This window comes from Felis catus, chromosome C1, assembly GCF_018350175.1.
Source record: "Felis catus isolate Fca126 chromosome C1, F.catus_Fca126_mat1.0, whole genome shotgun sequence".
Lineage (NCBI taxonomy): Eukaryota > Metazoa > Chordata > Mammalia > Carnivora > Felidae > Felis > Felis catus.
The window spans coordinates 53,213,141-53,237,388 of record NC_058375.1 but is presented as its reverse complement, the minus strand read 5'-3'; the positions used below and the strand labels follow the sequence as shown (position 1 = coordinate 53,237,388).

Sequence of the window (24,248 nt, the reverse complement as noted above, 5' to 3'; positions counted from 1 at the left end):
GTGTTAACAAAAAATTTAACTTCAGTAGTAGGCTTTGCCATTCAATTTTCTATCCTTTCTCTAAAAGTGTGTGATAGTTAATTTTATGTGTCAATTTGGCTGGGCCAGGGTCCTCAGATATTTGGTCAAACATTATTCTGGATTTTTCTGTGAAGGGAGTTTTGGGATGAGATCAACATTTAAGTCAGTGGGCTGTGGGTCCAATTAGGTGAAGGTCCTAATAAAGACTGACCTCCCAAGCAAGAAGGAATTCTGCCAGCAGACTGGAACTGCAACTGTTCCTGGGTCTCCAGACTGCTGGGCTACCCTGCAGATTTTAGACTTGTATCTGCAAAATCATGCCAGCCAATTCCTTAAAATAAATCTCGCCCCCTCTGCCTCTCTTTCACATATCTTCTCCTATCAGTTCTGTTTCTCTGGAGAACTCTAACAGGCTTACAGCAATGGCTATTCATGAGAAATGCAATCATGAGCTTGTACTTCTTGCATCAGAACCTATGCTGGTTGCTTTACCTATAGCACAATATCCCCAACAGATTTGTGGTAAGGCCTGACTCTTGAAATCCTACTGTTCTAGTGGGTGGCAGCCAGAGATGCATTAAATTTGGGTTCTCAGAAAATGAGAGGAGTCATACCCTGTCTTCCCCAGTGACTACATCAATCCCAGTGGATGCTCCAACTCAAAGAGCTCCTTGAAAAATACCAGAAATCTAATTTGACAATATTTCCCAGAGTTTCTTCACTTTTTGGAATCAGTGAAGTTTTAAGTCTGCCCTGATAGGTAGGAGAGAATTCTCTATAGAGCTGAAGTCTAGCTGTAGGTGGCTGGCTTCCAAGAGGCTTAGAAACAATTGCTTGCTTATTCTAGCTCATTCTAGTATTGCTTTGCTCATCTCAAACCTGGCCTAGAGGCCTTAACAAGTCCCACCACAATTAACCAATTCACAAGCATTAATTCAGTGAGGTCAAAAGCACTGAACCCCACTTGGAGACACAGAAATAAAAATCTAAGTTCATCTTCGTAGCATTTACTTCCTAGTTTACCCTCACCATTGTTCCCTTCTTTTAAAAATAAGATAAAAGAAAAGAAAAGAAAAGAAAAGAAACGAAAAGAAAAGAAACGAAACGAAACGAAACTGGGAGAGGGAGGAGAGAAATGGATTAAAAGACATGGAAGATAAAATTATTGATTGGTTTGTATAATAAAAGCCAAGGGTTGGTCGGTCCCTGCTGAGTAAACAACAGGTTCAGATGTGCTCAAGAGAACCCCATCTCTGTGGCAAGCCAGATTTCAGGGACAGATATTCTAAATGTTATGCATAAAGGAGCTATATTCTTTAAATTTGACAGAATGAGTATGGACAGGATATTTTCTTAAGTCAAATTAATGAATATTATATGTTCGTTTTAGAGCAGGAGTTACAAACTCACGTATTAGTGTGGGCCAAGCAGGTGATCAAAGTCAGGGGACTGGGTTGGGTGTAACCTACAGGGACCAGCGGGAACAGTATGTCAGGGAGATTGTGGGCCTTGTCCTCAAAGGGGAGCCATTCTTCATGCAAACCGATTGCTGCCCAGTGGGAATGTGGACCCACTATTGCCAGATCTTCTGATATTAGAGAAGACAGCAATTTGGAGTTTTTAAATGTGTAATCTCCCCAAATTTAAGTGTTGGCAACAGATTTAAAAAATTATAAATTTAAAAACCTTTAAAACATCTTGTGGGGCTAAGGTAAACACATCTGTAGACAGATATTGTCCCTGAGGATAATTATGTGTTTGTGTGTCTGTGCACTCCTTGGGGGAGAGCCCAGTCTCTCCTGTGCCCTCATCAGCAACCCAACACAACACAAGGGGAGCTGTTAACTAAATTACATGAGTAACTGAACTCATTCTCAAAATTATTTTAAGTGATACCACTGAAAATGAGTTTGTCTTACATTAAGACATAAATTAACTTTTCTCCATTTTAGAGGAGGTTAATTCTTCAGATCATTCCTTCAGCAAACACTTGACAAAGTACCTAATCTCTATGCAAGGCCTTGTATAAAATAATTAACTTGTAGAACTCCTGAGTAGGAGGAGTTCAGTAGCCTGAGAAGCAAAGTATCAAAATTATCTGAAAAATCAATTTTCTGCTGCTTTGTAGATTCTCTCTGTTGTCAACATAGTATAAACCTTCAGAATCTATGATAGGACACTTTAAAGACCTTCTCTCTTCACAACTGGGCATTTTGTTAAAATATGCATTATCAAGCCTTTATGAGAAAAATAAATGGATTATAAGTCAGCAAAACTGAAATTCTAGGCTTGAAACAAAAAGTGAATATTAGCCATTCGTTAAAATCAGTTATAAAAAATATTGTCCTAATACTACCTTATTTTTGATGCTTTTAGAGAAGAAGCAAAGTCAATAGGCACAGGCCTTTAAAATGTTAGTAGCAAATACCTTGAGCACCACTGGCCAGTGCTAGGTGTCAAAAAATGTTTACAGAGCCCAGATGTTTAAGAATGGACAAGATCCAGGGGTGCCTGATGGCTCAGTTAGGTAAGCCTCCGACTTCTGCTCAGGTCATGATCTCACAGTTTAGGAGTTTGAGCCCCACGTCAGGCTCTATGCTGACTGCTCAGAGCCTGGAGCCTGCTTTAGATTCTGTGATTCCCCCCTCTCTGCCCCTCCCCCACTTGCGCTCTGCCTCTCTCTCAAAAATAAACAAACATTTTAAAAAATTAAAAAGAACAAAAAACAACGGACAAAATCCAGATCTCAGACTGGAGGTCCTTTATTGCAAGTCAATTACTTAAACTTATAATAGCAGTATTAATACATTTGCACGTGGCCAGATATACATCAGGGGCATAAAAAGTCTACTTTATAGAACTGTAAAATCTCACAATTTGGAAGGACTTTGGAAATGACCTTGAATCCATTTTTCAGGAACTTCAGTCATTATCATATCTATCAGCTTCAAGATTTTGGTCACATTCACTTAATATTTTCATTTAGGTTAATTCAGTTTTTAAGTATATTATCTTAAAAAAGACTCTTTTGTTATTGCCATAAGGGAAAAAAGAGTATGTCCTGACACAGAGAATAATACCCATACTTCTAAAAGAAGGAAATTACAACCTAAAAACATTTCCCTAAGTGACCCTGTGAGGTAGGGACTATCCTTACTGTCAGCTCACTGATGAGGAAATTGAGGCTCAGGATTAAGTGACTCCCCAAAGTCAACTTATGAGTGAAAGAGGTAGGATTCAAAACCAAATCTGCCTACCATTAAAAAAAAAATTGTTTAGTCATGTCCTCAAATGGCTTCTAAAGACTGGGAGTTCTTCCTGTCCGCACTTTACTCCAACACGAACTCCCTGAGATTCAAAATGGAGACATTTTTGGAGGGATTAAAATACACACTGAAAATGTGCTCAATAAGATACCAAAACAAAGTGGTGCAGCGAAGTGTTTTATGAGGGACCGAAACAAAGGCAGCAAAGGATTCCTATCATGGCTCACCCCAACAACTTACTAGTAACTCTTTCCCATTCTTGAATCTTCATTAAAAAGTTAAGTTTCATAACTTTATTTTTTATTTATTTTTGAGAGACAGAGACACAGTGCTAGCAGGGGAAAGGCAGAGAGAGAGGAAGTCAGAATCTGAAGCGGGCTCTAGACTCTGAGCTGTCAGCACAGAGCCTGACATGTGGCTCAAGCTCACGAATCATGAGATCATGGCCTGAGGTGAAGTTGGCTGCTTAAGTGACTGAGCCACCCAGGCACCTTGAGTCTCATAATTTTAGTAAGTGTTTGTGTTCACCCAATTGCTAGAAAAGCATCAGCTCAGAGTTACTTCAAAAACTCCTAAACACAGATCCCTGGTAAGTGAGCTCTATTCAGAGCCAGGAAGATTCTACCAGGGGTAGTCATCCTCTGCCACTCCCGGCTGTGAAGAGTTTTGATCAGATATCTCTTTAATATGCCTCTTTACTCATCTGTAAATCTTCTGATTACCCAGCTTTGTTGTCAGAACTGCCCTGGTTTTGCAAGATTCACCCCATACAGAGGTTGGTCCTGTCAACTACCCCTAGTGAGGAGGTAAGATTGCATCATGGCTCTTCAGAGTGCCCATGCAACATTCAACGCACAAATCCAACCTCGGAAGGAGGGAAAAGCCTCTCATTCTACCTAACCTGCTTACTCAGCACGTACCCCGCCACGACTACAACTGAAGTCCCTGACGGTAAACTGAACTAGATGAGAAATTCCAGGAGGGCAGAGACTACACTTTATGTGTTGTTATATTCACCAAAAGGCAGACCGCTGAATTTTGGCAAATATCTGCCTAGTCTGCATCTCAGACTTCAATCCTTATCTCTGCGTATTCAAAATGGAAATTGCTATCTTTATTCCTATACATTTTGATGTGAGTCCTCCCAAACATTTATTTATTTTTTAGGTGTATTTTAATTAATTAATTAATTAATTAAAATGAGTGAGCAGGGGGAGGGGCAGAGACCGAGGGAGAGAATCCCAAGCAGGCTCTGCACTGACAGCACAGAGCCCGACACAGGGCTTGATCCCACAAACTGTAAGATCATGACCTGAGCCTAAATCAAGAGCCAGACACTTAACCAACTCAGCCACCGAGGTGCCCCCCCTCCCAAACTTTTAATGTGTGTATGTATGTATGGCCATTTTCACAAGTCACCAAATACTCTTCTTGTACAGTGTGGCTGTGTCTCACCAACTCACTTCTTTTTTTTTTTAACATTTATTTATTATTGAGAGACAGACACAGAGCGAGAGCAGGGGAGGGGTAGAGAGAGGGGGGAGACACAGAATCTGAAGTAGGCTCCAGGCTCTGAGCTGTCAGCACAGAGCCTGACATGGGGCTCGGACTCACCATCTGTGAGATCATGACCTGAGCCAAAGTCAGTTGCCTAACCAACTGAGCCACCCAGGCGCCCACCATCTCACTTTCATGGATGGGATACAATTCTCTTGACTAATCAATCCCCTATTAGAAATTTAGGATATTGACAATATTCTCTAACTGGCAGTACAATGACTTTCTTTACAAGCTTCTCTTTATGAACATGTCTTATTGGGGCACCTGGGTGGGTCAGTTGGTTAAGCATCCGACTTCGGCTGAGGTCATGATCTTATTATGGTCTGTGGGTTTGAGTCTTGCATCAGGCTCTGTGCTGACAGCTCAGAGCCTGGAGCCTGCTTCAGATTCTGTGTCTCCCTCTCTCTCTTACCCTCCCCTGCTCATGCTCTGTCTCTCTCTCTCTCAAAAATAAACATTAAAATAATTTTTAAAAAATGTCTTATTTTCTTGTGATATTCCCTCAAATGATATCAAATAACATGCATACTTCTAAAGTACATAAATTTTTTGTGATGCCATCCACCTGGTACATTTCTCTGCTTTGAGGAACCACAGGATCTCTCTGTGTCACATTTTGTGCTATTAATTATGTTCAGTATTCGCCCCCTCACCCCCAGAGTTTTAACACGTGGAGAGTGGACAGCCCTTTACTCAATTCAGATGTTGACAAGTAGTAATTAAATACAATTGCCAGGTGCCGGGGTAAAAAGGGATGAAGTGTAATCCCTGCCCAGAACAGCAGGGGAGGCAGAGTCACCACCACCAACCTGCCATAACATCAAGTTCTATACTGTAATAGAGGCATTTCAAACTTACTATGGGAACAGAGATGAGGGAGAAGTGAATCCCTCCAGGGGCAAAGAGAAATAAAAAGGGGGGGGGGGGGAAGGAGGTATTTGAAAGCTATGGAAAGAGGCAAACTGTGGAGTTACTTCTTGAAACATTAATAGAAATTCACAAGGTGGGCCAGTAATGGGAAGACATAGGGGATAGATTTCCAGGTAGAGGGCAATCGATTCCAGCTCGTTTCAACCAGAGCAATAGTTCCACTTAGGAATTTATGAAAACCTCCTATAGCCAGATAATTCTTTGTTCTGGAGGCTCTGTCCTGTGCATTATAGGCCGTATAGACGCATCCCTGACCTCTACACACTACATGCTAGTAACTGTTCCCCACCTTCCAAGGGTGACAACTGAAAATGTTTCCAGACATTGTCAAACATTCAAGGGGAAAGGGGGAGAAAAAAGGAGGATGGAAATCACCCCCGGTTGACAACCACAGTTTTAAGCGTAATTCTAGCTTCAAGGATTTCTCCCTTACTATACCAGCTTTTCTCCCTGTTCTGAAAATGATGTTTTCTTTGGTTCAAAACCCAAGTGAGCCCTCCTTTTCTTTTAGGTAAGAGAGAAATTGTCAAAAACACTAAGTTACTGATGTCCCAACTACAAAAAAGGACATCTTCTTTGATTATACCTAATAAAAAAAGAAATGTTCATGTGATATGGAAGCATATAAGTAATAGGGCTAATATTTGTTCAGAACTACAGAGAATTTTTCACAATTGATCACACTGAATACTCAAAACACTGTATGAAGTATTCATTATTGTTCCCTTTCTAGAGAGGAAGACAGGGTGGCTGAGACATCAAATACCCAAGACCATCTGAGTATTAGGTAAGATTCATAACCAGACAGTCCCATTCTACACTGTATACATTTTTCCATTTAGTTGAGTAAATGACTAGGAGCCTCTTTAGGCTGCAGAGAGAAAGACTCATCTTAGTATCACAAAGAAGGAGAATAAAATGACTTAAGGATGTCCTGCTACCTCCATACCCCACCAAGAAACTGTAAGTAAAAAACTGCTGATGGAAGCAAAACATTTAACCACCAAAAACTGCTGTATCTATCCCTTGCACGGCTCCAAGAGCACTCACTGTACAAAGAGGGGAATAATACATACCAATTATGGTAACATTTATACTCATAATCTTTAAAGTATGTTAACAGCTTTTAGCCATTCGAAATAGCCCTAGAAAATAAAGATTATTATCCACTGACAGAAAAGGCACATAATTAATTAATTAAGGTCACACGGCTAGAGACCAAGTAAAAATTAAGTTCTCTTACCTTTAGTTAAGTGTTCTTTCCACTACAAACAATTTCCAGCATCACATGATTCTACACACCCCTCCAAATATAAATATCACTAGGCCAATAAATAAAAATATCCCTAACCATACGGATACTAATTCTGTTTCATTATTATCTGAAGCCACATTTCCCGTTAGTGTAGACGTTATTTTTAAAACTACCAAAGAAAAAAGTGGGAATTTTTGTTACTCTTAAAGACAAAAAGTACTTTCTTAAATTAGGCGAATTACTAGAAGCAATGAGACTAGCTTATTCATGACCCATTAGTTGACACATGACAAAATGTAATTTTCTAGACTTCATCAACTTTGTACTCAAGTAATATTTGATACTTCTGAAACTGAATTCCAACATGACAAAAAGGTGAGCAGGGAAGGTCTGGGAATTTCTTGGATACACTATGTTGAGCCCCACTTCTTTAAAAATTACTCGTCTATTTAAAGACAAAAGGCTTATTTAAGATAGAAATACTATTCACTTTGCAATAAACAAGCACAGGCATTTTGAATATGAATGGAAAGCAATTCAATTCCTGGTTTAAACAAGAAAAAAATATTTTTAAAGTCTTACTCCATCATGGAAGGTGGGATCGTACAGCAGTCTTGAATTGCAGTTAGAGGAGAGGTTAGGTGAGCCGTATAAGAAGCTTCTACAACTTGCTTGTTCCGGTTGACCACATCCAAGTAACGATTGAACTTCTCTCGGATTTTTTTGGCTAGCTGGGGGACAAAGGGTAAGCAAAATAAATCGAAAGCCTAACGCAATAACCAACTGTGTTTTTTCTAATAAGCTCGTTAATTTGTGTCACAAGCTGCATGTATTAAACTTCAGGTAAAACTAACCACAAATTGCAAAATGCCCAGAAGTCACAGAAGGATACTCAGACAACAAAACAATACCTGCCATCTTGTGATAGCTAATGACACATTATGAACTTCTCATGTGCTTGAATTCAACAGAAAAATACTGATCCATAAAATGTCTAATTAGACAAAGGAAAACAAAGTCTATTGATATTATTGTCAGCATGACAGTGGGCATTAGGTCTTACAAAGCAACAACAGTGACTGTAAGAAAACAATCCACTATTCATGGTTCTGGATTCACACAGATTTTCAAAGGGGAAAATACGTGAAAAAGGGAAAGGACATTCAGTATCTTCTGCTACAAAACTCCAGGGGGCACCATTCACAGTCTTCCATGTGAATGGCAAATCCCTGGAGTTGTACAATGTAGACATCCCTATGAAACAAAATATATAGTTAGAAATATACTCCTGTTTGGTCTGTTACACCGTTAAGATGGACAAATGTCTTTCTTAACTGCTGTGAACAGAACACTTCATCATCATTTACTTTCATGTGGGAAAAACAAAAGCAAATTGATAAGCATACTGCTTTTTCTTCCATTGTTCCCATCAAATATCACAGCTTAATTATAGATCTCCAAGGAAAACAGTGTTGTTTTTCTTCCCCTTCAACAAAATGTTACCCAAATGAAATGACTGATAGAATTATAGCTAATTGGTTTTGTAGAGCTATTCATTATCAGCACACTAGAGGAGAACTAATCATCTCCTTTGGGTCATCAACTCACAGAATCCAATAGCTTACAGGCTGAGAACATGAAGCCAAATCAGGATATCTTCATTTGTTATTTTCAAGCCAATTCCTCAATTCGATCTTGTCCCATCGATATTTGGGAGTTTTCAGAGTGTCAAATAACCTTCTCAGCCTTGCTATGTATGGTACAAACTATAAGGTACAAACATTTCTACACGTAACAAGAGTATGAGTGTAACATTTAATTCGATAAAGGGCTGTCCCATTTTGTCTCACCATTTTCAGAGGAGGTATTGTAGGCCCCCCTAAATTGACAAATCCACCTGCAATTCTAATCCCTGAGCTAGCATTTATTTTAAAAAATTATGTTTTTTTTGCTGAGGTCTTTGAAACAAAATGTATAGATGCAGTTTAACTTCCCATCTTAATTTAGACCACTGGTGATTCTGCCTCCGAGGGGATTCGACAAAGCTTAGAGATGATTTTGGTTACTAAAATGTGGTACAAAGTGCTACCGACATGTGGTAGGTGGAGGCCAGGATGCTAAGTAACAATGTGCTTATTAGCAAATGTGCTATTTTTTTCATGTTTATTTATTCGAGAGAGTGAGAGTGTGTGCACAAGCAGAGGAGGGGCAAAGAGAAAGGGAGAGAGAGAGAATCCCAAGCAGGCCTGTGCTGTCAGTGTGGACTGGACCAGGGGCTCAAACTCACGAACCATGAGATCATGACCCTAGCTGAAATCAAGAGTCCGACGCTCAACCGAGGCACCCAGCGCCCCTGTGCTGGTTTTGAAACCACAGTGTGCTCTAATGGAATAATCCTTTTACCTAGACTCTTACAGTCAATGGATAGTTGAGGGTGAGAGATAGGGTAACAGATCCAGCTTGAAAACCTCAAGTATATTCTCACAGTGCCCTGCATTCCCCCCTCATAACATACTCTACACTTTAATGCTGTCATCTGTTTAATGTCTGGTTCCCACACTAGACTGTATGCTCTGTAAGAGCGGGTACTACTTGTGTTTTTTGTTCATCTCATTATCTTTAGCGCCTGCCTGGCATTGCAGGCAGACAATAAATATTTAATGAATTAATAAAAATTAAAGAAAAAAAAAAACAACCAGTCACCAACCTTATCTTTTGGTCTAACGACCAATACCCTCTTTAAAAACTTGGACTACTTATTTAAAAACAACAATAGCAACAATATATATTTCTGGGAACTCCATCAAGAAGAGCACGTTTTAGGGGCACCTGGGTGGCGCAGTCGGTTAAGCGTCCGACTTCAGCTCAGGTCACAATCTCGCGGTCCAGTGAGATCAAGCCCCGCATCGGGCTCTGGGCTGATGGCTCAGAGCCTGGAGCCTGCTTCCAATTCTGTCTCCTTCTCTCTCTGCCCCTCCCCCGTTCATGCTCTGTCTCTCTCGGTCTCAAAAATAAATAAACGTTGAAAAAAAAATTTAAAAAAAGAAGAGCACGTTTTATCTTTTCTCTTTAGGTTCTGAAATAAATATCATTCATTTTCCACCTACAATACCAAGAATATAGCCCTTCCTTGTGCTTGGCAACAAATGTTCTGTAACAAGATAAAGATAAAGTGTGCTTGAAAAAATGTAAATTCTAGGGGCACCTGGGTGGCTTAGTTGGTTGAGCATCTGACTTCAGCTCAGGTCATGATCTCACAGTTCATGAATTCAAGCCCCACATCAGGCTCACTGCTCTGTTAGCTCGGAGCCTGCTTTGGATCCCCTGTCTCCCTCTCTCTTCACCCTTCCCCAGCTCACATTCTCTCAAAAATAAAAAATAAAGAGGAAATTTTAAATAAGATCTTCACAAACTCACTTCTAAAATGCAATTTGTGATCATTTTTGTCTTTCTTTCAAACACACACACACACACACACACACACACACACACACACAAAAACATCTGAGAAATACCTGGTATTTCTTCTACATATTGGGAAAATTCTATCTTTGAACAAAGATCTAATTAAACCTGATATTTTATTTAAAAAAATTTTTTTTAACATTTACTTATTTTTGAGAGGCTGGGGTAGAGAAAGAGAGTGAGCAGGAGAGGGGCAGAGAGAGAGAGAGAGAGAGAGATGTAGAATCCGAAGTAGGTTCCAGGCCTTGAGCTAGCAGCACAGAGCCCGACACGGGGCTCAAATTCATGAACCGTGAGATCATGACCTGAGCCGAAGTTGGATGCTTAACTAACTGAACGACCCAGGCTCCCCAATCAGGATATTTTAATTTGTCTCACTGTCTACTTTTATATGAGCTAAAAATGATTTTTATTTTTAAATGTCTTTTTTTTAAAAAGGTATTTTGTTATAGTTAATAATAACTACAGGAAATTCAAATTTCGATGTTTGCAAAGTTTTACTGAAATAGTCATTTGTTTACCTGTTTATGGCTGCTTTCATTCTACAGTGGCAAAGTCGTTGCAATAGAGACTATGCAGCTTGCTTCCCTGTAAGAAGTCAGAAGCTCTAACACATCCCAAGATAGAACCATAATCTTAGCAGTTTTACAAAAATTTGCAGCAATTTTTTTTTATTTTTTTTTTATTTTTTTTTTAATTTTTTTTTTCAACGTTTATTTATTTTTGGGACAGAGAGAGACAGAGCATGAACGGGGGAGGGGCAGAGAGAGAGGGAGACACAGAATCGGAAGCAGGCTCCAGGCTCTGAGCCATCAGCCCAGAGCCTGACGCGGGGCTTGAACTCACGGACCGCGAGATCGTGACTTGGCTGAAGTTGGACGCTTAACCGACTGCGCCACCCAGGCGCCCCAAGCAATTTTTTTTTTAACATTCTACTAAGAGGTGGGGGTCCCTGCTCTCTCTCCACCCACTCCTTGAATCTGGGTAGAGTTATGATGGCTTCTACCAGTCAAGTATAGAGAAACTGACACCATGCAACTTCTGAGGCGAGGTCATAAGGGCCATGCAGCTTCCGCAGGTCTCCCTTGGAATGCTCTCCAGCTACCCTGCTGTACCAAGACACATGAAGAGGCCACAGTTAAGTGCTTGGTTGGCAGCTCCAGTTGCTCAAGCCTTCAGGTCACCTCAGCCCAGGTTCCAGAGAGGAGTCAAGAAGCCTCCAGAATATTCCAGCCCCCAGTCTCCTCTGATGAAGCTCCACACATCATGGAGCAGAGATAAGCCACCCTTGCCTGCCTGGCCCGAGCTCCTGACCCACAGAATACACAAGCATAAAGAGATTGTTCATGCCACTAAGTTTGGGGTATTTTTTTATGTAGCAACACGTAACTTGAACACCCAAGATAGGCTGAATTCCGCTCCAAGATAAACATATTGAGGCTGAGCTATACAAAGCCATTCAGATCCAACTGTTCCATCTATACCATCAGAACGATCAAGACTGTAGTATCTGTTGCAAAGAGATCTTGGGGTTGTTCACAAAAGTCTAAGAGCTACTGCATAGTGGCAGTTACCACATATTATGCATAAGGATCCTACAATTTAGGGATCATTATTTTCTATCAATGAGGTGGTTTTGTGAAAGCCAGTCACCTAAACTCAGAACCATCCTGTCTATAAAACCTGTGTGTATTCACTATCTGCTCCACACAAACCAAACTGAAAAGAAGCTTCAGTAGTGACTTGACATTTAAAAATATGACAAATCACACCGATGTGAGGAATGAAACTCTCATTAACATAACCAGCCAAGGCGCAGAGCCAGGGTGCAGAGTCCCCCACTGCTGGGCTGTCTGTGGAACTAAACAGTTAGTTCCCTGCAGTGGGGTGTGTGGTGAGGGAAGGGAAGGGAAGAAGGAAAGGGACAGAGGGAGGCACTGCAAGCAGGAGCAGGGCAGGGGCAAGTTGGGAATGTCTGCCTTCGGCCTCCTCGTTAGCATGGGCTGCATTTTAAATATATGTATTTATGGGGGGAGGGGGAGGAAGGGAGAGAGGGAGAGAGAGAGGCAGGCAGAGAGAAGCGCGAGCAGGCTCTGTGCCACCAGCACGGAGCCCGATGCAGGGCTCAAACTCACGAGCTGTAAGATCATGACCTGACCCGAAGTCGGACAGACACTCAGCCAAACTGAGCCACCCAAACGCCCCTCAAGCTGCATTTTTCCTCAGTGGATGCAGCAACTTGCACACAGAGCCCAGACACACATGACCCTTAACAAAAGGTCTCAAATGCAAGCCCCCCCCTCCACTTTGGTCAGAAGTTCCTGCCTTTCACGTGGTGAAACCCCATCTTGCCTTGTTAAAAAAAAATCATAATTGCCAACGTTTGTTGAGTGCTAACTATGTGGGGGCACTGTTCTCAGCATTTCACAAGCATGTCTCCGTTTAGTCTTTCAAAGAACCATGGGAGATACACACATCTGCATTTTTTCCAGAAGCAGAAGCTGAATGTTCAGTAACTTGCTCAAGTTTACAAAGCTAGTAAGCAGTAGAGCTGGGATCCAAACACAGTCCTATTCTAACTTCAGGGCCAAAGGTGCAACCTGTGTGCAACACGGTTTCTCTCTGGAATACCCACAGACTAACAGCCCCCTCTTCCCACTTCTTTTCAAATCCATTTTAACAAATGCTATAAAATCTTGACAGATTACTAAAAGCCATGCACAGTCTCATTACTTTATAATAAAAATTAGACTTCTGAAAATACTTACCTAGAATTCTACATAATTCCTACGGAAGTCAAGACTTTGTGGAGGTTTAGAATTGAATTCTACCACCAGTATAAAAAAAAAAAAAGAGGGCCAGGGCACCTGGGTGGCTCAGTCGGTTAAGCGTCCGACTTCGGCTCAGGTCATGATCTGATGGTTCCTGAGTTTGAGCCCTGCGTCGGGCTCTGTGCTGACAGCTCAGAGCCTGGAGCCTGCTTCGGATTCTGTGTCTCCTCTCTCTCTGTTCCTCCCCTGCTCACGCGATGTCTCTCAAAAATAAATGAATTAGAAAAAAAAAAAAAAAAGAGGGCCAAGTTTGAAATAATGTATTCTCCGAAAACAAAACCTGTTATTACCTGTCACTATGAGGTCAGATACATCAAATGGTCTTAAATTGTTTCCAATTACTTAAAAAAAAAAAAAAATTGTTCCAATTACTTCACGGTGTTTAACTTTGTTCATAACCCGGAAAGAGAACAGAGTGGATGCCCTGCTCTTTTCCTTTCAGAAGCAAGTTTCATAATTCAATCTAATCTTCCACGCTGGATTTTCATTCAATTTATCTGCCATCATGAGGCAGTACCATGCAGTTGTTAATTCCCATTTTACAACGGAAGAAACTGAGGCATATGGAACTTAAGGGCCCCTTGACTCCCATGTCGTGCTCCGGCCTCCCTTAACCCCACTGCCTGAGATGACCTCCCTGTGCCCTTCTGACAAGGAAAGGGGATAGTGGCTCACTGTGGAAACTTCAACTCATGCTCCACTGTGGGGCAGTTTTCTCTTTCTCACTCTAAAAGCAAGCTCTTTCAGCATACTAACCAAATCCAGGTTGCTCGGTGAGCACAACAATATCCATTTGAGTAAAGATAGCCCACAGAGAGATTAAATCCTGAATGTCTCTGTTAAACTAAAGAGGACCAGCTACCAACACAGACCCTTCCAAGAGGCCAGACAGATTCTGGGTCTGTAGCCTGCCATGATCCCTGCAGACAGAAGAAAACAAAGGACTTCTTAACAAAAAGCTACAGGTGGACCCACAATCCTCCTCAGTGTAATTAAAAACATTTTTCTTTCCACAGCCCAGCTTTCATCTTTTATCCTTCTTTATCCTCTCCCCCTTCATCCCTAAGGGGTTCCTGAATGCTGATGAGGCAACGGGACTAAAACCATCTTGTCATCTTTTGGGTCAATTCTTTGGCTAGCCAACATTCAGCCATGGGTCAAATGATCAGTAGGTAGCACGCCGGTCCCCATGGGAACGGATTCTAATTTGTCATCATCTCCAGTGACAACGTTTCATCACAACATCAATGAATTTCTTTCTTGCTGAATTTCACTTCCCTTAATTTTCCCATAGACATTTCTGTCATTTGCATACTTCCCCAGAGCCCCCCGTTTTTAAAGGTCTTTTTTTTTTTTACCTTAGCTTTAAACTTCTAAAGATTGGGGGTGGGGTAGGCACACAGTTCGAAAAAAGGTAAAAGAAAACAAAAATGCAAAGGCACAGTACACACTTTATTTATGTCTTTTCCCTAAAACTCAGAAGGAGTTTTGAATGTTCGGGAAAGCTTTATTTAAAATGCATAACAATGAAGCTGACAGGCAGAGACAGGAAAGGTACCCTAGGGGACTGAAGATTCATAGCAAAATTCCTATTGAATGTAGAAGAGTTTAACATTTGACATTCAAAAACCTTTGTGCCGTGATAAGAATTTAATAGCTGATCCCCTTTTCTTTCAATTCCAGCCTTATTACTCAAGAATTATTATTTTTCCCAGCAGTTTCAGGATTTGGTTCTTTAAGCGTATGTGACATAGAAATAATTTTATGTATATGCAAGCACAAATATTTAACATCTCTGAACATCACACTGCCACATTCCAAAGTTCAAGTGGAAAGCATCCTCATTGCTGCATGTTGCACACCGTATGCAGGATATAAAAAAACGCTCTGCCCTTGCTAGCTATGAGTAATTAGCCATTACTACCAGTAATTATTAGTGACAGTTGTAAGAGCTCTCTCAATTTTCTGCTGGGAATTTGGGCGAGTTGACTTCCCCCTAGACTCAGTTTCCTCATGAGTAAAATGGGAACACTATTCACCCTTTTCAAGGGTTTACTGTGATGTTCCAATGAAACAGTGAACATAGAAAGCCCATGATAAGCACAAAGGATTTTTATTGTTATAGCTCCGTCTCGACAGCAGCAAATGCACGTGATAGTGATACAGAAATAATGTGGGGTCTAAATTTTCCAATAATCGAGCTCTAATTGAAGGGAGAAGGGCTACCTGAACATTAACCATTTTATTCACTTAACTCATCCGCATGCTTGATCCTCCACAGGAAACCTGGCACAGGGTCAGCAGGGGAAGGAGGGAACATTTCCCCCCCTTTAGATTAACAGCAAAATGGCACAAAGGGCTTAAGCTTTGGAGTCAAATAAATTGGAGTTAAATCCGGCTCTGTCGCTAACTAGCTAAAGGGAACAGGCACCTTATTTCTCTAAGCTTCAACTTAATTACCTCTGAACTGGGAATAATAACAGGTGCTTCATGATATTGTTTGAGAACTAAAAGGGCTCAGGTCTGTGAAGAGTCAGCAGAGCAACGACCGTAAGAGCCAAATACTGACTGTTGCTATTGTTACTTAACCATTATTGTAGTTGTTATTGTTTGGGGGACTTGATGTACTGACTCAGGTACTTTGGAGAATCTTGAACAAAGAGTCAGGCTGGATGTGTTAACACTGGGCTATGACCTTGCTAGGGTTGTCAGTGCCTCGTTAAAAGCACTGTGTCCTGCAGGTTACATAATTACAGTCTGAAGTAACTCGGGATCCTTCTAGGATCTTCTTTCTAAACTTAAGGATCTAATGAGGACTTTTATTCTGGTCTTCTGCCTTTTTTACGTGACTCGTCTTACATGTGCCTTCCCACAACCCTAGGAGCTGGGCAGAGCAAGTATTCCCTGTCCTGTTTCTACAGTCAGGAAATCTAGTCTCAGTGGTGTGCCCGGGCTCACACTGAGTGAGTGGAGAAACCAGAGACCATTTCTTCTAATCTCTAGCTCTGTTCTCTCTGTGCTACAAACTCCCCAAATTGCAGAAAACTCAACTTTCCCAGATCAAATTCAATTCAATTCAATTCATTCTTTCAGTCCCAGCCCGATTTTTGTGTCTTTGAATCCTCCTCAGACCCTTCTTTTCCAAAATCGCCTTGAATTAACTGAGCTGGACCCCTCATATCCTGCTTCACATTGTTCATTTTTTCCTAGGTAAGGATCCCGCTTTCGCCAACAAACCAGGAGCATCACAACTAGCATTTATCGATTGCTGACCATGTGTTAGGCATTTTGAAAGTGCAACATTATGTGAAGTCTTTTAATTCTTGTAACAGCTCTTAGTAATTGCTAGATGCTATTTTTAGTAGATGGTGCTGATAATTTGTCCAAGGTCACTCAGCTAATACTCAAATCCATGTTCATGAACACTACACTGCATTTTTATCTAACGTAGTACCTAGCATCTAGAAGAGACTTAAAAGAGTTCACTCACTACTGTAATCATTTGCCCTCATATAATACACCACTATTTGCCATATTGGAAAAATCTGCTTCCAGTTCTAGGAAAGGGCAGATAAACTAGGAATACTGTTCATATCTGGTTCAAGGCAATTAGAAACTCTGGGCCTGTCTACTTCCCGATCCTGGGTAATATCAGCTGCTCTGGAGTAAGTCTTAATGAGAACAAGAACACCAGTTCATAGAAGGGATTCTGACGGCCAATAGCCATGGTTGTGATGTGGCTGCCCATTGACCACTAGGTTTGGGCTTCCTGTAATCACTCAGTAGAGCAAAGCCTGGGCATGGCAGACAACGATACAAGACAAGATAGATAAAGACCTATAGGTGGAATAGGGCCAGTCTGACTCTCCAATGGCCCAAAGGGGCTTCAGGGTTGTCTGACGGATGTGTGGGAATAGCACATCCAGCGGAGAAGCAGGGCAGCCGCTGACAGATGAGCTGCAGGTGGACTAGGAAGATTTATTGCAAGGCTGTCTGGGCTCCAGGGTCACATACCCTGATCCTGTGAGAGGTGGGGCCCCTGTGGCTGAGCTGGGGAGGAGTGCAATGGAAAAAACAGAAGGCAAGTGCTGACATGCCAGAGAACCAGAGGCTGAGCTCTGGGAAACAGTTGAGAGTGGCAGCTTCTGTCTAAGCAAAATGCAGGTTTGCTTTAAAGGTTATAATGGGGTTTGCTTTGGGCAGCAGTTTGTGTTAGGTATTTCAGGAGAGTCATGGAAACACACACCCAACACTCCTGAAAGCCAAGGTTATCAACTCAAGGGCTCAATGGGCTCTTGCCCTGTTTTTCACCCCACTCTGCCCTTAACAACCATATCATAAAAAAAGAAACAATGGGAAGGGTAGGCTTCAACCCACTTCTCACTTCATTCTGTAACAGGAGCCTCTGAGCTGAGGTTCCTTAAAACCAAAATAAGCACGTCCTCAGGCCTTCAAAGTTTACAGCCCATTCCTTTACAAAGGAACAAGAAGTTCAGCCTACTCTTGACCTTAGAAAAAATTGAGAGGCTGAGAAATGGGGAGCAGGAGGGAGAAGCAGGAGCCACAGCAGAGACTAACCTCTAATATTTAATTCATAACTTTTGAGATAAGTTTGCACAGGAAGTTAATTAGGGAAGAAAGGGGGAGAAAGATCTTGGGTTTGTGAACTCAGGAATTCTCTGGTGGCCTATGAAGGACACGCTCAATCGTGAAAAGAAAAGAAAACCAGTCCCTTTACTCTTACTTTGTAAAGCCTGTATAGAGTACAAATATCTGTGTGTAACTTATCAACAGCAGGTGTAGCTTAGAAGCATTTCAGCTAATAGGAGGCCACCACTACTAGAGCCACTGGGGATCATCTGGGAGGGCTCTGCGACCGTGCAATTCTCCCCACACCCAATACAAACAGCACCTCCTCTCCAACCAACTCTGCAACCTGGGCCAGAGCCTGGCACGCTGCAGGGACTCAGGAAGTCTTTCCCATATAAATGAAAGTCAAAACGTGAGCTAACTCCAGTAACAGGCCAACTGACCACAGTGTTTTAGGGTTTCTTCACAGCCCGTTGAGAGCAGATCGATCAAACACTTGCCAGCAAGTGTCAATTAGCTCAGCAACAAAGTGGAAAGAGGACACTGGCAGGGGAACAAAAATCTACCACCAAACACATTCTTACCCTTGACCTGCCAAGAACTTAGTAAATCCAAACCTTGGGAAGACAATCTTGAGACATAATGGCGGTGGGGGAGGAGGAGATGTTTCTATTTCCTCCTTTATTAATATTAACTTGACTTCTCTTTCCAGTGGACTATGTAACATGCCATTTTAGGACTTAATACCTATTTCTTCTAATGACAGTAGAGCTTAATAAAGTAGGAGGTCTCTCCTAGTCCCCCATTACAAGGTAAGTCAGTGCAAGACCGAGCGAATGCACAGCATACTCCGTATTTGGAGTAACCAACTCCCACAACACAGATTCCGTTCAAAATCGAGGGGGGAAAAGCAGTACAGGAAAAAGTATCTTATAAACATTCGATTTCTTCAGCTGTTGAAGACTAGCCTTGAATATTCAAAATCATCGGAGTTTTGACTGCGGTGTGATAACTTTAGGAAGGAGAGCACACTCCCCGGGTCCTACCTTCCAACAGTGAAGCCAGTTTGTAACATACTTATCTCAATAGAGAAAAGGTACTTTCAGCTTCAGTTTCCAGATACGGGAGTAGTGGCAAAATAGCTTCTGAGATCTAGCGGCCTTTACAATGCAGGCATATAGCTGTAATTATTGATACAGAGGCACAGGTTTTTTGCTGTTGCTGTTGTAATTAGGAAACAACCACGACACTCACACAGACCACTTAAATGAGGTGTAAATCCTGGATGCTAGCGGGAAATGCTATTAGGACTTACTAGAAACAACAAAAAGTAATGTTTCCCATGTGGGTTCCAAACCAGAGGAATGAGGATATTTGCCTCAACCACAACAATTTTATTAGATCCTTCTCTGAACTATTCTGTCTGTTCCCTTGCCAACCTGCATCTGATATCATTCTCCAACTCACAGTTGGATTTGGGAAGGTCTTCTCATCCCCTATCTGATGACAGGGAGGATTGCAAACAGAAGACTTAGGCCATGACTTGCTCTCCACTGGCTGTTTATTTGCGTAGGATTCACTGCTAACACCTTCCCCCATGTGCCTGACCGCGGTGTCAGACGATGTGACAGTGACCCTTCTCCATGACTTTGCAGAAGAACCAGCATGTACTTTGCAGCATATAAAAGGACAAAAGACTGCTTAAGCAACAACCAGTAAGAATGCCCATGAACAGCTATTTTAGTACGATCCTGACCTGACTGGTCTTCTAATATTAAAACAAAATTGTAGCTCTTGGTAAGATTCCATTTTCATCAATGTGTTATTTTATCAGTCCAGATTTTCAAAATGCTTAGCTAATTCAGAAGCTCTTGATATGAGCAGCAGTTAATTCCTTCACATCATTACCATAAGTATTTCCTATTGCACCAAGGAACAGATTAGGGATGAGGTGGTCCCTGCTCTTACGAGTCTCACCAGGTTTTCGAATATACTCTGGGTTGAGTTTCTGTGTGTGCATTCTGCCGGTGGAGATGATTTGAGGTTATTTTTCTAGTAGGAGCAGCAGTTTTGGGTGGATTCGGAGAAATCTTGGCTGCTACTTTTCTCCCCAGCATTTCTGAGTACTCTCCAACCTACAGATACTGGAAATGTGTGTATAAGGGGCTTAATTGTTTCCATTTTTAGTGCAATGTTCATTTCTCATGGTGAAGTCTTCCTGGCTTCTAGAATGAAGACTTTCACTCAGTCTATTCCCTTCTAATTAAAGGAAGTCTGAGTAAAAAGCCCAGGCTTATACTTTTCAAGGTTCTGCTTTACTGAAAGAAGGCATTTGCACACATACGGATTGCAGGGTTATGTGAAAACCTGGGGCAGGGAGAGGTGCAGACATGGTGGGAGCTTCGATGTCTTTTCCTGCCCTGCCCCAAAGGCTTCACCCTCGTGCTCCTGGCGACAAAGTACTCTCTCCAGTGATGCCTGCCTGCAACACCTCCTCCCTGCCTTTGCTGCAGGAGAGAGGGTATCCACCCCTTCATTTGCTCTCTCTTCAACAGGGGGAACACAATGTGTGGGAATTAAAGGAACTGGGAAATGGATTATTCTGGGTTTTGCCAGAACTGCAACAAAAAACCTAGAATTAGAATTTTTAAGCCTTAAATATTAGTGTATGGTGGGGGGGGGGCGGAGAGAGATTTCTGTTTTCTATCACTGAGATACAAGTGTATGTACAAATGTAAACATGAACTATAAATATGTGCACAGAATATAATTCACATGTATAAACGATATAGCATTTTTAGGTGTTCAAAGAAAGCACACTATATAAGATGTGTGTGTACCCGTGAGGTGTGTATGTGTGCAAGCGGGATTATCTCAGCTTATCTCAACACCAGGCACATACATTGGCTAAGGTACAGTATGTATGCCTGAAGCCAGCTGGTCTATATTTGGTGCAGGAATTAAATCTTTCATGCATGCATACAGCCATATTTTAACTTCCAAGTATGTACAAGCATACGGAACATATGCTGCATATTTTCCTTAAAATGTAAACAAGATAAATAGTTCAAATTCCAAAATTTTGTTTATTAAGTACTGAGTTATGCAGCCATCAAGCTGCTTTCTCTCTCCGGGGCCATCTTGTTTTACCCTAATAAGCTGAGCAGTTCCCCAAGTATCCCTGATTATTGTCAGAACTTCACACCGGGGGAAAAGCCAGGAGTTCTGAGAGGTAGTGAAGGGCTTGCTACATTCTCCAGGGAAGCTATACTGACAAAAGCTTTACCAACCAAGCTCTACACTGGGAAAGCCATAGAGGTAACCAAGTCCTACTTGTGCGTAACAGAAGAGAAGCTCACTCTGTTAGACTTTAATCCCGAGTGCTAACCTGACAGCTGCAGTTTTTCCACTTACTCCATTAGCTAAAAGGTCTTATTTAGGGGGTACTCATTTACAAAAAACACCACCAACAAAACAAAACAAAAAAAGCCAAAAGCCGAACAGAAATTCCATCATGACACAAATTATAACCAACGGTCTTAGGGTTATGTTCATAACAGAATAATGATGAATTGTGAACATGAAGAGTCAAAGACTTCATTTATTTTTACATCTTGTTTATGTTCCTGCAGGATGATCCATTAGTAATATAATGCTCTTCCTCACGAGGCTCAAGTTACATCCTTATAATTTATTAGACTTAAAGGAACTGTCACTAACCGTCCAGAAGGCACCCTGTTCATGGTTTTACTCGCATCAACTGAGCATTTAAACTCCATCTTTCCCTCGTTCAGCAGCTAAGTATTCATCATAGTCCTTACAATGTTTAGACATACTCCTTTCTTTTTTTTTTGAAAAGTTTTTTTTATGTTTATTTATTTCTGAGACAGAGAGAGACAGAGCATGAGTGGGGGAGGGGCAGAGAGAGAGGGAGACACAGAATCGGAAGCAGGCTCCAGACTCTGAGCTGTCAGCACAGAGCCTGACGCGGGGCTCGAACTCACAAACTGTGAGATCATGACCTGAGCCGAAGTCGGTCGCTCAACCGACTGAGCCACCCAGGCGCCCCTAGACGTACTCCTTTCTTACTTTGCTTGATATGTAATACTTTCGGGAAAGTATTCCTTTTAAAATACTGAAGACCTACAGAAAACCAGCAGTGGAATTAGTATGAAAAGCAACATCAGAACACGTTGATTAAAATCCTGGTCATATCACCTAATTCAAGATCGATTTGGGGAAATTACTTAATAGCTAAGTCTCAGTTTCCTCAACTCTACAACAGGAAGAGGAATTGTATTTGTATCACCAAGTTTTAGTAAAAATTTAATGAGATAACGCACATTAAGCAGTATTTGTTCAAGGAACACAAATTGTCGTGTCAAATAACCTTTTCCCGAAGGCAACAAAATCTAGGTACATACCAGTTCTTGCACCCACCCTTATTTATTAGAATTCTAGAAAAAATACATAATTTGAACGGAAAGTACTGCCACATTAGATGCGATCCATAATCTATTCAGACCACCGCTCAGTCTCTTATAAATACAATCAGAAAGATATTTCCCAAAGGGGGCATTTCTGTCCTTGGGGCCATCACCTGCAAGAGATTATCAAGATACACCAAATATATGAACACATGTCTCCTGTGATTTAACTGTGTCCTTGAGATAAGCTCTTTGTTTCTCTTCCTACAATGCCAAGGATATAGTAAGTCCTCAACAAATGTTTGCTGAATTCATTAACTGCCTACCACTTACCAGAGGTATGCTCAGAATCTCCCCTTCAAGAGATCATACTCTAGTTTATCCATTCATTTGCAGTATCTATAAAGCACTACACAATTATTCTAACAAGGTCCCTGCACTCAGTTTATTTTTAGAGGAGGTACAAATACCACAAAATTTTCTCTCTGCTATACGAACATTTATTTAATATTTTCTTACCTTTTCCAAAGTTGAGGGAGTATCTCCTAATCACAGTATTTTTGCATTTCTTTTAAAACAAATTCAGACTCAACGATTATTTTTGGAAAGCAGAATGAAGTAGTTGAATCGTTTGTAGAGCTTTCCTTTTTTAAAAGGATAGACCATTTTTAAAAATACAACTGTATACTAAACTCCAATATATCAAACAAGGAGGGTGAATTGCTAGAGAAAGAAATGGAGAGAAAAAAGAACTTCATCCCTTACATTCTACAACAGCCTCTGTAGTACTTTTCCCATATCTTAGGAAAACAAAATTTGGAAAATACGTGGTGGAGCACTGGATCTAAATTTACGTGAATTCAAAATCAAGTTCTCTAACCTCTTAAGTGATGTTGGGCAAGGTATTTACCTGTGCATAATTTTCCTTGTCAGTAAACCCTATAGAGCTTGTTTTGAGGATTATTATTTCCCTGCAGCAATTATTACCGAGTACCTACCATATACTACATGTAGATACTTTTTCCTGGTACTGAGGGCACATCAAGGAATGAACCAGCTCTGCCCTCATAGGGTTTATATTCTATTAGGAAATATATACAATAAGGAAAAATAAACATATATAGAAGTCCTAGGTGATAAATTATAAGGAGATAAAACAGAGGTAAGAAGAGGGGTGTAATTAAAAAATTTATAAATGGGGCTCCTGGGTGGCTCAGTTGGTTAAGCGTCCAACCTCAGTTCAGGCCATGATCTCACGGTTTGTGAGTTTAAACCCCACGTTGAGCTCTGTGCTGACAGCTTAGAGCTTGGAGCCTGCTTCAGATTCTGTACCCACCCCCCCAGCCCCTCCCCCACTCATGCTCTGTCTCTCTCAAAAAATAATCACACATTACAATTTTTTTTAAATAAAGATATAAATTTATAAGTGAATGGCCAAGGAGGGCCTCACTGAGAAGGAACACTGAGCCAAGACTGAAGGACGTAAGGGGGAAAAACCATGTGGCTATACAAAATTTAAGGGTAGTGCTTAATAATAAATATTCAGTAAGTGATGTCAATTATCATAACCAATATAAAGAAAACACTAAACTAGAAAAATTCTGTCATTGCCACTTTAACAAACCTCTCTGACACAGTTGTCTCATATGGGAAATGGGATAATGATACCTGTACTGTTTACGATGTCATTAAGACGATAAAATGAGAAAATATACACGGATATACTAAAAAATACACACATAAACATTACAACTATCACATCCTCTCTTATACCATTTTTCCAAAATGACAGACCGCCATCCCATCTTATTAACAAGGCATAAGTAGCCCAGGAAGAGGGTTTCTAAGATAAAAATGAATTTGTCTTTTGGAAAGTCGGCCTAAGAACAGTAAGAGCTGAAAC

General features: G+C 41.1%; 1 protein-coding gene across 2 annotated transcripts in view; it reads right to left on the bottom strand.

The window, feature by feature from the left end:
* CACHD1 (cache domain containing 1) overlaps window positions 1-24,248 on the bottom strand; it is a 212,656-nt gene that overhangs the window by 89,537 nt on the left and 98,871 nt on the right. Inside the window, exons 1-2 of one of the 2 annotated variants that reach the window (XM_045035964.1) lie at window positions 22,865-22,884; window positions 7,615-7,763 (exon numbers count right to left, since the gene is read on the bottom strand). In XM_045035964.1, the coding sequence (XP_044891899.1) occupies window positions 7,615-7,622 (8 nt within the window). In that variant the 5' untranslated portion in view covers window positions 7,623-7,763; window positions 22,865-22,884. Of the gene's footprint in view, window positions 1-7,614; window positions 7,764-22,864; window positions 22,885-24,248 lie in introns of those variants that run through there. The other variant, XM_023258777.2, reaches the window with a different exon arrangement.